The 15,901-nt window shown below is 44.0% G+C and overlaps 1 protein-coding gene and 1 long non-coding RNA gene across 3 annotated transcripts; one reads left to right on the top strand and one right to left on the bottom strand.

The window, feature by feature from the left end:
- The first annotated feature begins 125 nt into the window (after positions 1-125).
- On the top strand, positions 126-14,791 carry cluha (clustered mitochondria (cluA/CLU1) homolog a). 2 transcript variants are annotated; one of them, XM_029171522.3, is made up of 27 exons: positions 126-594; positions 4,453-4,637; positions 5,004-5,175; positions 5,390-5,533; positions 6,013-6,140; positions 6,260-6,414; positions 6,968-7,093; positions 7,181-7,328; positions 7,421-7,513; positions 7,694-8,128; positions 8,622-8,881; positions 8,963-9,348; positions 9,962-10,063; positions 10,138-10,238; positions 10,318-10,470; positions 10,557-10,619; positions 10,702-10,946; positions 11,044-11,128; positions 11,236-11,389; positions 11,496-11,635; positions 11,717-11,797; positions 11,894-12,019; positions 12,162-12,283; positions 12,376-12,469; positions 12,559-12,693; positions 12,780-12,853; positions 12,948-14,791. In XM_029171522.3, the coding sequence occupies exons 1-27, from the start codon at positions 459-461 to the stop codon at positions 13,072-13,074; spliced, it is 4,170 nt and encodes a 1,389-aa protein (XP_029027355.1). In that variant the 5' UTR covers positions 126-458; the 3' UTR covers positions 13,075-14,791. The 2 variants fall into 2 exon arrangements, with proteins under 2 accessions (XP_029027355.1, XP_029027356.1); XM_029171523.3 differs by lacking the exon at positions 126-594 and adding an exon at positions 1,496-1,650.
- LOC129605007 (uncharacterized) lies at positions 453-1,162 on the bottom strand. The gene is made up of 2 exons (XR_008696467.1): positions 799-1,162; positions 453-634 (listed from the first exon to the last, which is right to left on the bottom strand). It is a non-coding gene; the product is annotated as an uncharacterized LOC129605007 (long non-coding RNA).
- Positions 14,792-15,901: the final 1,110 nt, after the last annotated feature.

The raw sequence follows: 15,901 nt of genomic DNA, 5'->3' as shown, positions 1-15,901 counted from the left end.
GCAATGATCCGCCGCTCTCTGCTGAGTCTGAGTCTGACAGGCGCTGATAACTGGGTCAAACTGTCAAAGGTCAGACATGTAGGGTTGGGTCTGTTTGTGGTGCTGATAACAACAACAGGGGCACTTTGGATTTCCACTCAGACCCTGTCCAAGTCGTGCAGGCGTGTTCATAAGCGCGTGTCCCACGCGGCTCGCCGTAGCGCCACGCTCAGAGGGTGGGTTGGAGCAACGCAAAGGCAAAGAGGTCAAGAGGAGGGGAGGAGAAACCACGTGTGATCACTACCATGTACAGCACTGTCCTTCCTCGGTAGACTTGTTTTTGTACGCTCGTACCCTTCGCATGTAGCCAACTAGCCCGCGTTAGCCGGAGAAGCAGAATTGTTTGCATTTCTTTCGACAGACTCGCATATTAGAGCAAAGCTGCGGGGGGGTTTTTGTCGCCACACTGACTGCCGACCATGGTAAGCAAGACAGATGACATCCCGGCGTCGGTGCCTAACTGTAATCCGGTTGATCTTGCGGATGAAGCCGGGGATGGAGCCCAGGACGCCAGTGAGACCAGCAAGACGCACGTGAAGGAGTCCTGCGGTTGTGGTGAGAGCTTCACGGAGCTTTGCATGTGATGATACACCACCTGACAGCACAACACATACCGTTAGAGTGATTCAGACCTGTCATACCTGCAGCAGGTCCCTAAAACCAGCATCCGTGTACATCTACTGTCTTAGTGTGTTCACGGAATAGTGTCTGCTGTCCCTAGTCCGTAGACCGGACTTGGTGGTGGTGGTGGGCTAATACCTTTCTCCTCCTCCTCCTGTCCCCAACCATCTCCTTGGTACCCCTTCCAAGTTAAGACAGTCTCCACCTTGCGCGTAGCAGCTTCTGCTAATCATGCGTTGTTGCTTTGGCGGTGCTAATACGTGAGCTAATAAGTTGTGCACGTGATAAAACCAATAGCTACACCCGTGGGTCGCATCCATTAGCATGTCCCCTTGACGAATGTGTAAATGACACGGCGTGGAAACCAGGGCAACCTAAACATGCTAGCCTGCATGCTAACAGTAGCCTTCTCATTCAGCCTGGAGCTAATTAGCTCAGTGGCTAGTCAGCTCCAGTCAGTCGCTCCGGTCAGTGTCTTTGTGTGTGTGTGGTCTTCCTCGCAAGGAACAAAAGCTTGTGTGTGCGTGTTCAGGTAGAGATCGGCCCAGCTGTACTTGCACATACTTTATACAGTTGAGCCTGAGCAGCACCTTCGGCTGTGCAGACTCACATGTTCGGTAACAGCGTGTCAGGACTGAAGGTCACCTTCATTGGAGCTGCACACTGCTACCATGAACGCGGGGGGGTTCGTGGATGTTGGTGGATTTTTATACTGTATGTATTATTACAGGCAATTTAGGCAATGTATTAATGCAATATACTGTTGTTACTACTGGACGTAAAGAGGCCAGTTGATTAAACCACCCAGCGGTCGCTGGGACCCTCGCCGCCCGCCCCACCTCCTCCCCCGCCGCGGAGGATTAAATCGAGTGTTCCTCCACGACCGGGAAGCGGAAGCTGGTTGTTGTAGAGAAAAAAAAGGGTAATGACGGTTTGTGCACCGTGTGAGGGAAGGTTACGCTAAGAATACACGAACAGCCGTGTAAGCTGGTGAGTATCCTGACAGCTCGGAGTTGTCGCGAAGCAGCGGCAGACGGTGTCGGTAGAGGCAGATTAAACCGAGGCGACGGCTGTCGACCGTGAAGTTGCCGTTACACAACTTGTCGCTGTTCCAGCGGCAGAAGTCGCTGCCGCCTCCTTCTGTGTCACATGTGGGACCTTGAGTTGTCACTGGTGCCTCGCTACGTGCGAAATGCTGTGTGTTATGTGCACCATCCTACAATAAATGTATTCGTTTGAACTGCGGTATGTTTAATTTATACATCTAATGTAACACAAGCTTAGAATGACTAGAACGAAGTAACTCCTGAACTGCAGCCCCAAAGTGGTGAAACTTGGGATTTGAAACCGTGTTAACACGAGGGTCAAATGAGCTTTCTCAGTTTTGACCTGGATTCTGTCAGTGCAGTGAGAAGCGGCCCTAACGAGACGGAGCCTTCATAAAGATGTGGAGAAGCATCAGCAGCTACTGATCACTGATGAGAGTCAGGCCGCTGGTCAGAACATGTAGGAGAGAGAGAGCAGTGCCCAAAGACCATTCATTTCCTCAGTGGGAACTTGAAGCTACGGGCCAGTGCTTCTGGCTCAGCACTGGGATTATCTGTAACTGGCGTTTCAGCGACTGATCACTTTAGAAACCTGCATTAAGTCATCATCTGTGAAGACCAACCGAGGAGGTGGACTTTGCTTACGCAGTGGCACAAAGGTTAAATTGGACAGTGAAAAGAGCCTGGTAAATAATTGCAGCGCATTCTTTGATCACCTGTAACAACCTGTCCTGGACCTGCTCAGGACTGTGGAAGCGATTGCATAATGTTAAAAGGTAAATGTCAGGGTTGGCGTGTGAATTAGTTAAATATTTGTGGATATTCCAAATACAAGTGTTGGCACTTTTATATCATGACTTGGTGGTTTTAGCTTTAACTTCATTCTGCCAGTCTTCGCCTTCGTAGCTGTAGATCCCACTTGATGGCTCTCAGGTTGCTAGTTTCTGGTGTAACAAACACCACAGACCTTGTGTTGTTGGTGCTGTTATTTACATAGATCCTGGCTGCTGCTATGAAAACATTAACCAGCCAGGGTCCCCAATGTCAGGGGCTGCAGAGTGGAGAGGGAGCTGATTGCTGGCATTAATACATTTGTCCTAATTGGCTGTTGTGTCCCCTTTCTATTCTATCCAAGCATCCCATTTATAAAAGATGGCGTGATTTGGTGTTACAACATGCATTTGCATTGGTGCTTCATTGTGTCTAGTATTTGTCAGTTATCTGTCTTCAGCTGCGTTGTTTTGATTGATCCCTTACCTTGACCTGGTGTGTGTGTGTGTGTGTGTGTGTGTGTGTGTGTGTGTGTGTGTGTGTGTGTGTGTGTGTGTGTGTGTGTGTGTGTGTGTGTGTGTGTGTGTGTGTGTGTGTGTGTGTGTGTGTTGTTTACTCCTCCAGTTGTTTGTTTGTGGTGTCATTAAAAACAAAGTACTTCTGTTTCAGATTCATACACTAAATCCATTTTTGCCGAACTCTCTTCCATAAATTTGAAGCCAAATGGGTCAGTTTTGCAACACACAGACTGCTGCATTGCCTCATCAGTACAGAGCTTCTGGCCCTTTGTACCTAGTCATAGGGTGACTAGTGCCTGAAAACCTAAACTGGTTTCATTCCTATCTAACACCTCCTTTGTATGATACTATGCAACGTGTTTGACATGCTGTTTGATACATACTTTGTGATGGGAGAGACCAGAGAAGTATTATGTTTCATTAATCGCCTAATGCCTTAAACCAAATGCATTAGATCTGCACGATTACAACACAGACACAAATGAAAAAATCAAGAACTGATGAACAAATTCATCTGCCCTGAAACATTTGTGTTTAAATTGAAAACGCAGAAATCCGCAGTGAGGCCTGTGTCCCACAGCTTCACATTCGTAACTTGACTAACTCTGCGTCCGTTCAGACGCCGTTGTTTGTTATTCAGAGTTTGTTGCTCCGTCTCCTCCACCACTTCTCACCCGGGGTGGTGGACCCGTTACGGAGCTCTGTCCCTCCCTCACTCTGGCACCTTCTCCTCAGTAACCCTGAAGCTGCTTTACCCTTAACAGAGAACAAGGACGCGCTGCCAGCCAGCAGTCGTCCTAGTGAGAGTACACAGTTTTCAGACATCTGCAAACTGTGCCCTGTTCCTTTTTGAATTAACTTACCAAAGAGACTCATTTTAATTCAGTAATATTATTCTCACCTTTTTAACTGTATTGCTCTTAATGTGGTAAATGTAATGTGTGTTTGAATGAAACTCTTCAGTTAAACTGGTTGCTATTGCATCAGACACAGCCATGGAAGTAACCAGCAAGTAAATGTTTAAATCTTTGCTACTCGGCCTCTTAAGGATTCCTGGCTGAACCAAATCCAGTGTTGCAACATAGTTTCATTCAATAGGTTTATTGGACCAGCTGAGTAATTAATGGTTCTGGCACAGTCGCTTGTGATTTCTGTGTTTGGAGGTTTGTACTTTGATAGCTGATCACAGTGGAGCTGATGATTGATGGATGTGAAGTGCATCTGGATCGTATTGTGGCGATACCACGGTGCTACGATACAATAGCTTACCTTTGCTAGCTCATATCACCCATTCATCAATATTTCATAAGGTTATTAGCAAGGTCATTGAGCTACCGGGCCTGTGTGCTTAGTTGTCACCTGGCAGCGTCTCTGTTTTGTTTTTGCTGTCAGGAGGACTTTGCAAGGGTTTCTCTCAAAGTACATTTGATGAAATTGCTCTGCTTCTTCCATTGCAGGGCACAGTGCAGATACAGTCATGGTGAATGGTGATGGGGCTCATGGGCACACAGAATCCAAGCAGGATGGAAGCACCGAGACGGATGGAGAAGAGGAGTCCAACGAACAGGAAGTGATAGTGATCCAGGACACGGGCTTCACCGTTAAGATCCAGGCACCTGGAACGGAGCCATTTGACCTGCAGGTAAGGATTATCTCCTGACGGGCAGCGGCTCATTACGTTGTGTTCAAACACACAATGGTCCAGGTCAGAATCCTGTTTGTTTATAGTTAAAACAAAGAAAGAAACGGTTACTTGGTGATAATTGTAAAGGTTCTTCTAGAGTTTGGGGGTTAAACAAGCTCCACTTTCATGCATCTAATACTCGTGGCCCTTATGGATTATATGCGACTGGATTGTTTTGTCTCAAGTCTGTTTGGTATAATCACTTATACACTTATATATACTGATATCTATATGTAAGCAATGCCCCCCCCCCCCCCCCCAAAACCATCAGCTGTAAGAATTCATACATCTTTTCTAATCTTCTTCCATCATCCCTGTTTTCAGGTGTCTCCCCAGGAGATGGTACAGGAGATCCATCAGGTGCTGATGGACCGTGAGGACACTTGTCACCGTACATGCTTCTCACTACAGCTGGATGGAAATGTGCTGGACAACTTTGCTGAGCTCAAGTCCATAGAGGGCCTTCAGGAGGGCTCGGTGCTTAAAGTCGTGGAAGGTCAGATTCAGGGCAATGTTTATGGGTTTTAGTGAAAATGCAAGGTTCCCAATGTTGAAGTAGCTATTACAACAACATTAGTAAGGGTGATGTCCTTTTCCCTTCAGTGCACGCAGGTGGCAAAAGTTACTGTTATATTTGTTATATTTGTGCCACCTCCTGGGTACAGTGTTTAACCTTTTTATAATAATTGGTTTATTTTTCCTTTCTGCAGAGCCCTACACCGTGCGTGAAGCTCGCATCCACGTGCGTCAAATCAGAGACCTGCTGAAAAGCCTGGACCCTTCAGACGCATACAACGGAGTGGACTGCATCTCCCTCTCCTTCCTCAGTATCTTTACTGATGGAGACCTTGGAGGTAGGGAACAAACATGGAACACAAACACGTGTGGATTCAGTGTTTTTAAGGCAGTGTTCAAAGGCTTTTGCCAGGTAGACACAGCTGTCACAGCTGCTTAGCGCAGCTTTAAATAAATTCACATTTACATTTAAAAACAACTCTGACTGTTTTCCATCCTCTCAGGCTTTATCACTCATGGGTCCTGACATTTACTTTGTAAGAGATGGTTTGAAATAATGACTATATTATTGGTCTTGGAGGTAGAGGGAGACCAATTTCTTTTCTGCTGCATATTTTTTTTACTGGGTGCTTCATGTCAGACTTCTCCACTGTCAGTGGCACATGTCTGATATCTATAGTAGTGTGTGGGTGTATTCATATTGCTCTCCTGGTGAGGTGACTGCAGCACAGCAGGAGTAATTGAACAGTCTGTGTTGATGAGTTTTATTGTACAGGCATGTGAACACCCTGGCGTTGCTTCTTCCTTCTCTTTGCAGACAGTGGTAAGAGAAAGAAAAAGGGCACCGAGCTGGAGCAGATTGACTGCACCCCCCCAGAACACATCCTCCCTGGAAGCAAAGATCGACCTCTGGTGCCATTGCAGCCACAAAACAAGGACTGGAAGGTAAGGAACAGCCTCACATGAGCCAATAACATTGTGTCATCAAAACTCAAACAAAGACTAAAGTGTTTGTGAGCAAATGAAATTGTTAATTAATGGTATAATGTTGCTTGATGTCTTAGCCAATGCAGTGCCTGAAGGTCCTGACTATGAGCGGCTGGAACCCTCCACCTGGAAACCGAAAAATGCACGGTGACCTCATGTACCTGTACATGGTTACGGTGGAGGAGCGCCATGTCAGCGTTACTGCCTCTACACGCGGCTTCTACCTCAACCAGTCAGTAAACATTGAACTCTCTCATTCCTCAGACTGCTTTGCTGCCAAGTTTCCCAATGTCTTGTTAAACATTTTTATGGGGTGATTAACAGCCACTGTTATGCTGAGGGGCTTCTAGTGTTTTTCAGTTTACACAATTTACAAGAGGCATGAATCAAGCTTAAATATGTGACCGCAGTTAAATGATCAACTCACATACAGAAGTTACTCAGTGTTGGAGACCGGCACAAGAAATTCAAATGAATATACTGTACAGTAGATATGGCTCCTCTTTAAATCTATTCTCAGTTTAAATAAAGACTAAAGACACAAGCTCTAATGTTTGGATGTCAATAAAGCTTAGAATGTAATTTAACAAGATGTACATGTACTGAAAGCAATTACACAGTTTAACAACCAGCACATTTAATACAGGTGCCTATTTCCTGGACAGTTACTATGGTATGAGAAAGTCTGCACGCAACTAAATCTGAGTTTTAAGCAAAACTGTCTTGTTGGTAGTACGTTTTAAGTCATGAGGAGGATAACTATAATGTGGCTGTGTGTATTGCAGATCTACTACATACAATTTCAACCCCAAGCCAGCGAATCCCAGCTTCCTCAGCCATTCTCTGGTGGAGCTGCTGAGCCAGATCAGCCCCGCCTTCAAGAAGAACTTCACTGCTCTGCAAAAGAAAAGGTAAAATAAGTACCTGTTTTATAAAATAATTAATCATCTCTTTATGAAGTCCCTCCATCAATTAAAATGTGCCTTGCTTTTCTGCAGGGTCCAGAGACACCCATTTGAGAGAATAGCTACACCTTTCCAGGTTTACAGCTGGACAGCTCCACAAGTGGACCACGCTATGGACTGTGTTCGAGCCGAGGATGCCTACACCTCCCGCCTGGGTTATGAGGAGCACATTCCTGGACAGGTAGACACATTCGCCTGTGCATATATACAATTTATTTAACTTTGTCTCCCTTTTGGTGTTTAATCCTTTTATATGAAATAATGTGTCTTCAGACCAGAGATTGGAACGAGGAGCTACAGACCACCAGAGAGCTGCCCAGGAAGAACCTGCCTGAACGGCTGCTGAGGGAAAGAGCCATATTCAAGGTACTGCTGAGCCTTTCAGGTTCTGTAGATGAACATTGTAAAACCTGTTTTAATGCAACATTATCGATATTGATAAGTTAACCTTGTTGCTAAATCTCTGTCTTTAGAGTCTCAGCAGCAGTGAACAAATGAGGCTCAGCCACCTTTCTGCTCTAAATGACTCCTTTCATTCTCCTGCAGGTCCACAGTGACTTTGCAGCAGCTGCCACTCGGGGTGCTATGGCAGTGATCGATGGCAACGTCATGGCCATCAACCCTGGCGAGGAAACGCGCATGCAGATGTTCATCTGGAACAACATTTTCTTCAGCCTCGGCTTCGATGTGCGGGACCACTATCGCGAGCTGGGTGGCGATGCAGCAGCACACGCGGCACCCACCAACGACTTGAATGGCGTCCGAGCTTACGGGGCGGTAGATGTGGAGGGACTGTACACTCTGGGCACAGTAGTGGTGGACTACAGAGGATACCGGGTCACTGCCCAGTCCATTATCCCAGGTATTCTGGAGCGTGAGCAGGAGCAGAGCGTCATCTATGGCTCTATTGACTTTGGAAAGACGGTTGTATCGCACAGCAAGTATTTGGAGCTTCTGGAGAAGACCAGCAGGCCACTCAAGGTCAGCAACACAACTCTTGTCTCTAACCAAGTCCTAATTTCTCTAAGCATAATCCTGTTATTTCACAGTACATGGTTTTTGTGTTAAAGAAGGATTTGTTGTTTTTTTCCTTTTTTTATAGTTGTATTAAAAATAGCAAAACTAGCTTTGAACTGATGCCATTTGAAGCATCCTGTCTGTTATTCCTCATTGTTCTAAAATCCTTGTCACTGAGCTTAACATTGCACATGACCTGTTTATTTTCAGTTGATCTCATCTCTCCTGCTGCTAATAAATTGTTAGGACACTAAATGTTTAGCCAAGCAGAGTTCCTAACAATTGCTGTGCCCACTTAAAGATGCAGTTCCAAAAAGGGGTTGAATGTAAAAGTTTGGGCCCTTTTTTTTTTTAGTCCTAGTGTTTGTAATATTGTTTAGACACCGTGCCCACAGACAATGTTTATTCAGACCTTGTTACTCCAAATTAATATGATTCATTTACTGGGTGTGAACAGATCCAGAGACACAAGGTGCTGAATGAGAAGAATGACGCCGTGGAGCTGTGCTCCTCTGTCGAGTGCAAAGGCATCATTGGAAATGATGGCAGACACTATATTCTGGATCTTCTTCGCACTTTCCCCCCTGACCTAAACTTCCTGCCTGTGGATGGAGAGGAGCTTCCTCCAGAGAGTCAGCGCCAGGGCTTTCCCCGCCAGCACCGCCACCGCCTGGCTTGTTTACGCCAGGAGCTCATCGAGGCCTTTGTGGAGCACAGGTGAGTGTCTGTGTTGTTGGACGTAGTCACACGAGGAGCTACTTTGTTCTCAGTTTGATGTTTGGTTCTGTCTTTTTCTAGATATCTTCTCTTCATGAAGATGGCAGCGTTACAGCTCATGCAACAGAAAGCAAACAAGGAGTCTAATAAGACTGAGATACCTGCCATCACAGATGCCTCTGAAGCATCCACAGAACACAATAATGATACAACCGAGACACAAAGCACCACACCAGTCTCTGCTAATGCAACAGATAAAAGCACCTTAGCTGCCTCACAGGCAGAAAGTAGCTGTGATGCAAACTCCTTGAATGCCACCACAAACGGACCTGTAGATTCTTCAGTCACCCAAAATGGGGAATGCAAAAGCCCACTGGAGAGTAAGGAGCTTGAAGAAAGTATTCCGGGATTAGCTCAGGCCAAAGAGCTGGCGGAGACCTTGGTTGCTGAAGATGGATCTGGTATTGGTATGTTTGAAAATATCCAAAAAGCACAGCTAGGGCAATGCAGCGACAGCTACATTGGTGGATTAATGGAGGAGTAGTGGTATTATACTAAGATGACCATCAGCTGTGTCCATCTATACAGTAGCATTAGAGCAACATATTAACATATCCTGGCTCATAGTGGCTCGACTCCACCTGTCTAGATGTCCCTGTTCAGTCCTCAGCCTGCAGTAGTGACCCCACGCAACAGATCATCACAACACACCTAATACATGGATGACCATGGCTTCCTTGTTCCATAATCTCATCTTTTATAATCTGTCTGCTGTGTAATTGATTCTAAATCGTATTAATCTTTTTGACATACAGAGTGACCCAATCTGTAGACTTTGTATGCATCTATGATCAGCTTTGAAATACTGGACCAAGGTCATGTCAACATTAGGATTAAAAGCAGTGTTTATTACAGTTTTCTGGAAAACAACTGCAGCGTCACATTTACTTTTTAACAAGGGCTGCGCAACAGTACAAAAGATGCCTATGAAGTATAGAAATAATAAATACTAGTATATAAAATGGCAATAAAATAAGAGATATCAAAAGTTTGATTGATTGTTGTCACGTTTACACACAGATCCCAAAAGCCGTGAGGTTGTCCTCAATGCTTGCAAGGCAGTGGGCTCTATCAGCAACACATCTTTTGACATTCGCTTCAACCCTGACATCTTCTCCCCAGGTGAGTGTGACCATCATACTTCCTGTATGAACCATGAGGAAGCACAGACGTAACGTGTCTCTGTTCCTAAACAGGAGTGCGCTTCCCAGAAGACAGCACAGAAGAAGTCCAGAAACAAAAGCAGCTCCTTAAAGATGCTGCTGCCTTCCTGGTGTCCTGTCAGATCCCATCATTGGTCAGTGACACGTTCCTACAGACCGGGAGTGAGGTTTTAAACTACAATAGTGTATTAATTGGTTTGTTTATGTCATTAGATTAAGGACTGTTTGGAGCACAGCACTTTGCCTATGGATGGAACAACTCTGACAGAGGCCCTCCACCAGAGGGGCATCAACGTTCGCTACTTAGGCACTGTCCTGGAGTTTGTGGACAAGACCCCTGCCAAAGCCCAGCTGGAGCACTTCTATGTGAGTCTGTCCTAATCTCGCACAATCTCACATTTTGTCCTTTTTGTGTTTAATTTTTCTAACATTTCTTTCTTTCATACTTTTAGAGAATAGGAATTTGTGAGTTGATCACCAGATGTGCAAAACATATCTTCAAGACATACCTTCAAGTGGGTACTAATTGGCATTAAAATAAAACAAATGTAAAAGACAAACTGTCTTGATTTTATTATATTTTTTTTATTTGTGTAGGGCGTGGAGTTGTCTGCCCTCTCTGCTGCTGTAAGCCATTTCCTGAACTGCTTTCTGAGCTCCTTCCCCGACGCTGTCGCCCACCTGCCTCCTGATGAGCTGGTGTCACGTCGCAAGAGCCGCAAACGTCGCAACAGGGTCCCCGGTGGTGGGGACAACACGGCGTGGGCGAGCCTCACGCCCAGCGAGCTGTGGAAGAACATTGCTACTGAGGCCCAGAGCTACTATCACTTCACGCTGCAGTGGTGGGAATTTAATTCTAATCTTGGATCAGAATCTGGATCTTGCCCTGTATGCGTATGTATTTTAAACAGGCATTTGTCTTGGAATTTTCTTGTTTAGTGAAAGCGTGGATCAGGTGGTGGAGAAGTACGGCTTCCAGAAGATCACTATGCTCAGAGAAATTTCTATCAAAACTGGCATCCAGGTAAAACTTCTTAAGCATGGATATATGTTCTACAATGCTTCACCAAATTAACGTTTGCTTTGAAGTTTCATCTGTTTTCACACACCATCTTTTTCTTCCGCCGCTAGATTCTAATAAAGGAATACAACTTTGACAGCCGTCACAAGCCTGCCTTCACTGAGGAAGACATCCTGAACATTTTCCCTGTTGTGAAGCACGTCAACCCTAAAGCCTCTGACGCATTCCACTTCTTCCAGAGTGGACAGGCTAAAGTGCAGCAAGGTGAGACTTGTTAAAATACTGAACATAACCAACCTTTTAACATCACTGTGTGGAGAGCAAACCTAGCCAGTTTAGCTGGTTACACTAGTGTTCTCTTTATCACCAGGGTTCCTGAAGGAAGGTTGTGAGCTGATCAACGAGGCTCTTAACCTCTTCAACAACGTGTATGGAGCCATGCATGTAGAAATCTGTGCATGCCTGCGGTTGCTGGCGCGCCTTAATTACATCATGGGAGACCATGCAGAGGTAGGCAGGAAATACAATATCATTTCCTGTGTGTACTATTACTTTATCAGCAATGAGTGATGTCTGTGTATCAACCCATAGGCGCTCAGTAACCAGCAGAAGGCCGTGCTGATGAGTGAAAGAGTCCTCGGCATCGAGCACCCCAACACTATCCAAGAATATGTATGTTTCCGCACTAAATGTAGGACATATTACATTTTTTCCCACAATGTTCAAATTCCCTCTAACCTTTCCCTTTTCAATTCTGTCATTTTTCAGATGCACTTGGCTCTGTACTGCTTTGCCAACGGTCAGTTGTCTACCGCCTTGAAGCTGCTGTATCGTGCTCGTTACCTTTTGTTATTGGTTTGCGGTGAGGACCACCCAGAAATGGCGCTGCTAGATGTGAGTACAATACTTGCATTCAAGCAAGGTGTTCATTATTGGTGATAAATGTAACCTACAACAGGGAAGAGATATTGGCCATGAATGCTCTGAAAACAGAATTGACACCAAAGATTTAGTTTTTTTGGATCTGGTTTCACAGAGTAACATTGGTCTGGTGCTACATGGAGTGATGGAGTACGACTTATCCTTGAGATTCCTGGAGAACGCCTTGACTATCAACACAAAGTATCACGGACCCCGGTCCCTCAAAGTGGCCCTCAGGTGAAAAAGGATTATTTATCCATATGCATTATGCATATTGGTAATATGTCGTTCTGACGTCTCTATATTTCCCCCCCTCCTTTTCTTTTTAGCCACCATTTGGTTGCGAGGCTTTACGAGAGCAAGGCAGAGTTCCGCTCTGCACTACAGCACGAGAAAGATGGCTACACCATTTACAAAAACCAGGTGGGTACCACAGGACTCTATTCTCTTGGGAACTAATGAATTGCCTTGAGTCGTCATCATTATACGATATCATCTTTTCCTGTTCCCAGATGGGTGAAGCCCATGAGAAAACCAGAGAGAGCTCAGAGTATCTGAAGTATCTCACCCAGCAGGCTGTTGCTCTGCAAAGAACCATGAATGAGATCTATAAGAATGGCTCCAACGCCAGCATCATGCCACTTAAGGTGATTGCTCTCAGCCAGATGTGTGTTTAACCCTCTATCTGTGTTAGTACAAACATTTTGCATTGATGTTGTGTATTTATTTCTAGTTTACTGCCCCAAGCATGGCCAGTGTTCTGGAGCAGCTCAACATCATCAACGGCATCATATTTATACCTCTCAGGTAGAATAACGCGTCTTAAAAGTATATAGGGATCATAATATTGAAGGTGCCACCACAGGAGTATATAACTAAATTTTTTTTTTTTTTTTTTAAGTCAAAAAGATCTAGAAAACCTGAAGGCAGAAGTGCAGAGGCGACAGCAGCTGCAGGATCTTGGGAAGAGTGAGGAGCCCACTGAAAACAGCCCACTGGAACTAGAGGACAAAATTCCCATTGATTAACATAGAGAAATCCTCAACATGGCTACTGCCTGCTATGGGGGGTGGGGAGACGCTGTGATGCAGCAGCTCCTGTCACTGAGCCTGTGGACACATGGACCGAGCATTGAAATGAAGGGGAGTTATGAGAATCAGGGCCGTCCAGAGAATAAACTATATGGGACAGTAGGACATAAGAATAAAGGCAGAATAAATTCCTACAGCGTAGGAATTGACGGAGGGAAAACGTAAAACCATAGAATCACTGTTAATGTGCAATGTGAAAAATCCTCAGCGCGAGAACCTGGTGACAAAGTCCTTCAAGGTGCCAGCTGCTTACAAATGTGTTCATATGAAAGAGTGATTGCAGCTGGTGGTGGAAGACCATTAATGACCATGACATTGTAAACCAGAGCCTTATCCACTGTACCATATTCCCCAAATATTGCTTGTTCTCAACTCTGACTTCCCAGAGTTCTTTAAGCCCAGGACCACATTTTGCCCCCCCTCACATTCTCTAGAGAGCCTTGAACACCCCTGAGCATATAGCCACCCTGTGATGGCGCTATAAGCCACTTAGCACCTGCCCTGCCCTCAAACTCAGGGGTACTTTCTACTGTGCACTAAGATCAAATTGCAGTTCCTAAATTTGAGATTTTAAGTGGGGCCTCTGAATGTAAATTCCCCTCTCAATCATCCGTCATGCTTACATGTCCCTGATGATTAACTAATTATTTTTATCATTTGTACTTGCGACATCCCAGGTGGGTGCCTGACGAGTCCAATTGCTCCTGTTTGTCCAAGCAGTCAAACGGTACAGTGACAAGTCTATGAGCATTCAACCAGTTTGATTTAATTTGCTGGATTTTTTTTCTTTTTTAAAGAAAAATATTATAATTTTGGAAAAGTACACGAGTTAGGAGGATGGTATTTTAGGCCTGTTAATCATCAAGTAATTTAAGCCATGTCTGTTTTATAGGAAATGTATAGAAGTGGAAAAAGATGTATAAATCGCTACCAGATTTAGACAGGTACTTGAGTGACAAGGGAAAAGGCAGATTTGACAAACGTCCACCTTACACAGTAGATTTATCCATAGACTAGCTGTGTTTAATCTTCTATTTTTACACACTGAAAGAAAATATGTGCATGTATGTGCGTGTGTGTGTCCTTGTGTAGTCTGACTGTCTTTACTGGCCAGGGCTGCTGCTGCATTCACTGCTGCATAGTGTGAATAGAGGCTACATGAACATCTGCTTTCCAAATGTTTTATTTTTCTATTCATAGTACACCTGTTGGATGGCTGATACCTCTTTTCTTAAAATATTCATGGCCACCAATGTTGTTGATCTGCTTGTGTGTGAATTGGTACTGCAACAAACCTCTTCACAACACTGGACAGATGCTCAGCATTGGCAGTAGTGACTGATTTACTGTTGCTGGGTTTCTTTTGTGTTTTTCTATTTTCGGGCCATATCATCTTTTCATATGTAACGTGTAGCAGTGACTGTTCATTGAGCTCACTCTTTAGTGATGTTTGGACAGGTCACTACATTCACGGCACAACCAGGATTTGAGACACAGAAGGGCTGCCTCACCATGATGTACCAAAAAAGAGAGAGCTGATGACGGATTGTTTGTGCTTGTATACATGCAATGTATTCCTTCCATGGCAGTTTGTTACTTAATTGTTGCCGTGTCGAAATGTATGTGATTAAAGCAATAGCAAGATGGTGCTGGACTTGATTGTTTTTAGGAAATGCTTTTTTTTTCTGAACATGTGCAAGGACTATTTACTCTCTGAATTATGTACAAATAAGGAGCCAGTAAGAGACAAGAATGAGCTTTTGCAGTGGGAGCAAGGTGTGTGTTGTGCCTAACATTTCTGCTTCTGTTTTTTTAAGGTTTGCCATCAATTGATTCACCTGGTGTGGTTTGGAAATTATACCAACAGTGTCCATAAGGTGGCACAATAATACTTTTCTCCCAGAGAAAGACATGCAGCACAATTACTTACAAATATAATTACATATAAATACACATAATTGTGCTTCAGGTGACTCACAAATAAGGAGGGAACCTTAATTTCCCTCCATTATAGTAATTATGTGGCTCAATATAATATACATCAGAATGGCTGTGAAATTTGTTTGTGATATATTAGTTTATAATGCAGAATAAATGTATTGAACATTTTCAAACTATATACAAACCTATACTTGTTTTGATTATTCAGCATAGTTCTTCGGATTGTTCTCATGGTCTTGGTTTTAAGTGCATTAAATTTTGTTCAGCATTCCTAGATACTAGCATAATTGAGATAAGACTTGTAGAAAGTACAATTAAAGTGAGTAATATAAACGTTATCTGAAACAACACAAATGTTTCAGATCATTTTATAACCCTTGTATAAAGAAGGCATTTTATTTGCCTAAAATGTGATATTTTAATTTGCTAATAATACAATACCCATCTCAACATTATTATTATTGTTAGCAGCTATGCAATCTACATGTAGCTGTCAGATCAGATTTAAAACTCATTCTTATGCAAGTACAAATGTTTGACATGATCTACAAAAATAGGAAATCTAAAATAGTATGGGCTCACTGGGTTTTATGCATAGCTGTGAAACAAATGTGTAGAAAAGGCAGAATTATAGGAATGGAGGTATCAACTCCTTTATCGGGGAAATGCATGACGTTACCTAAAAGCGTTATTTTGCACTTCAGATTAGATTCATCATCTGTTGTACTTAAATAAATGTCTGCTGTTAAACAGCGCTTCTGATGAAAAGCCACGTAAGAGTTAATGGTGAAAAACAACCATGGTTTTTTTTTGCTACTGTCAA

This window comes from Betta splendens, chromosome 13 (assembly GCF_900634795.4).
Source record: "Betta splendens chromosome 13, fBetSpl5.4, whole genome shotgun sequence".
Lineage (NCBI taxonomy): Eukaryota > Metazoa > Chordata > Actinopteri > Anabantiformes > Osphronemidae > Betta > Betta splendens.
The sequence above is the reverse complement of the archived record's forward strand: the minus strand, read 5'-3'. Positions and strand labels throughout refer to the sequence as shown.

What these genes read in the sequence shown, in the direction of transcription:
- cluha (XM_029171522.3), top strand. Translation starts at nt 459, where the DNA reads ATGGTAAGCAAGACAGATGACATCCCGGCGTCGGTGCCTAACTGTAAT. An exon ending in CGCGGCTTCTACCTCAACCA is followed by an intron (nt 6,415 to 6,967) that starts GTCAGTAAACAT and finishes TGTGTATTGCAG; the next exon opens with ATCTACTACATACAATTTCA. An exon ending in GAGGCCTTTGTGGAGCACAG is followed by an intron (nt 8,882 to 8,962) that starts GTGAGTGTCTGT and finishes GTCTTTTTCTAG; the next exon opens with ATATCTTCTCTTCATGAAGA.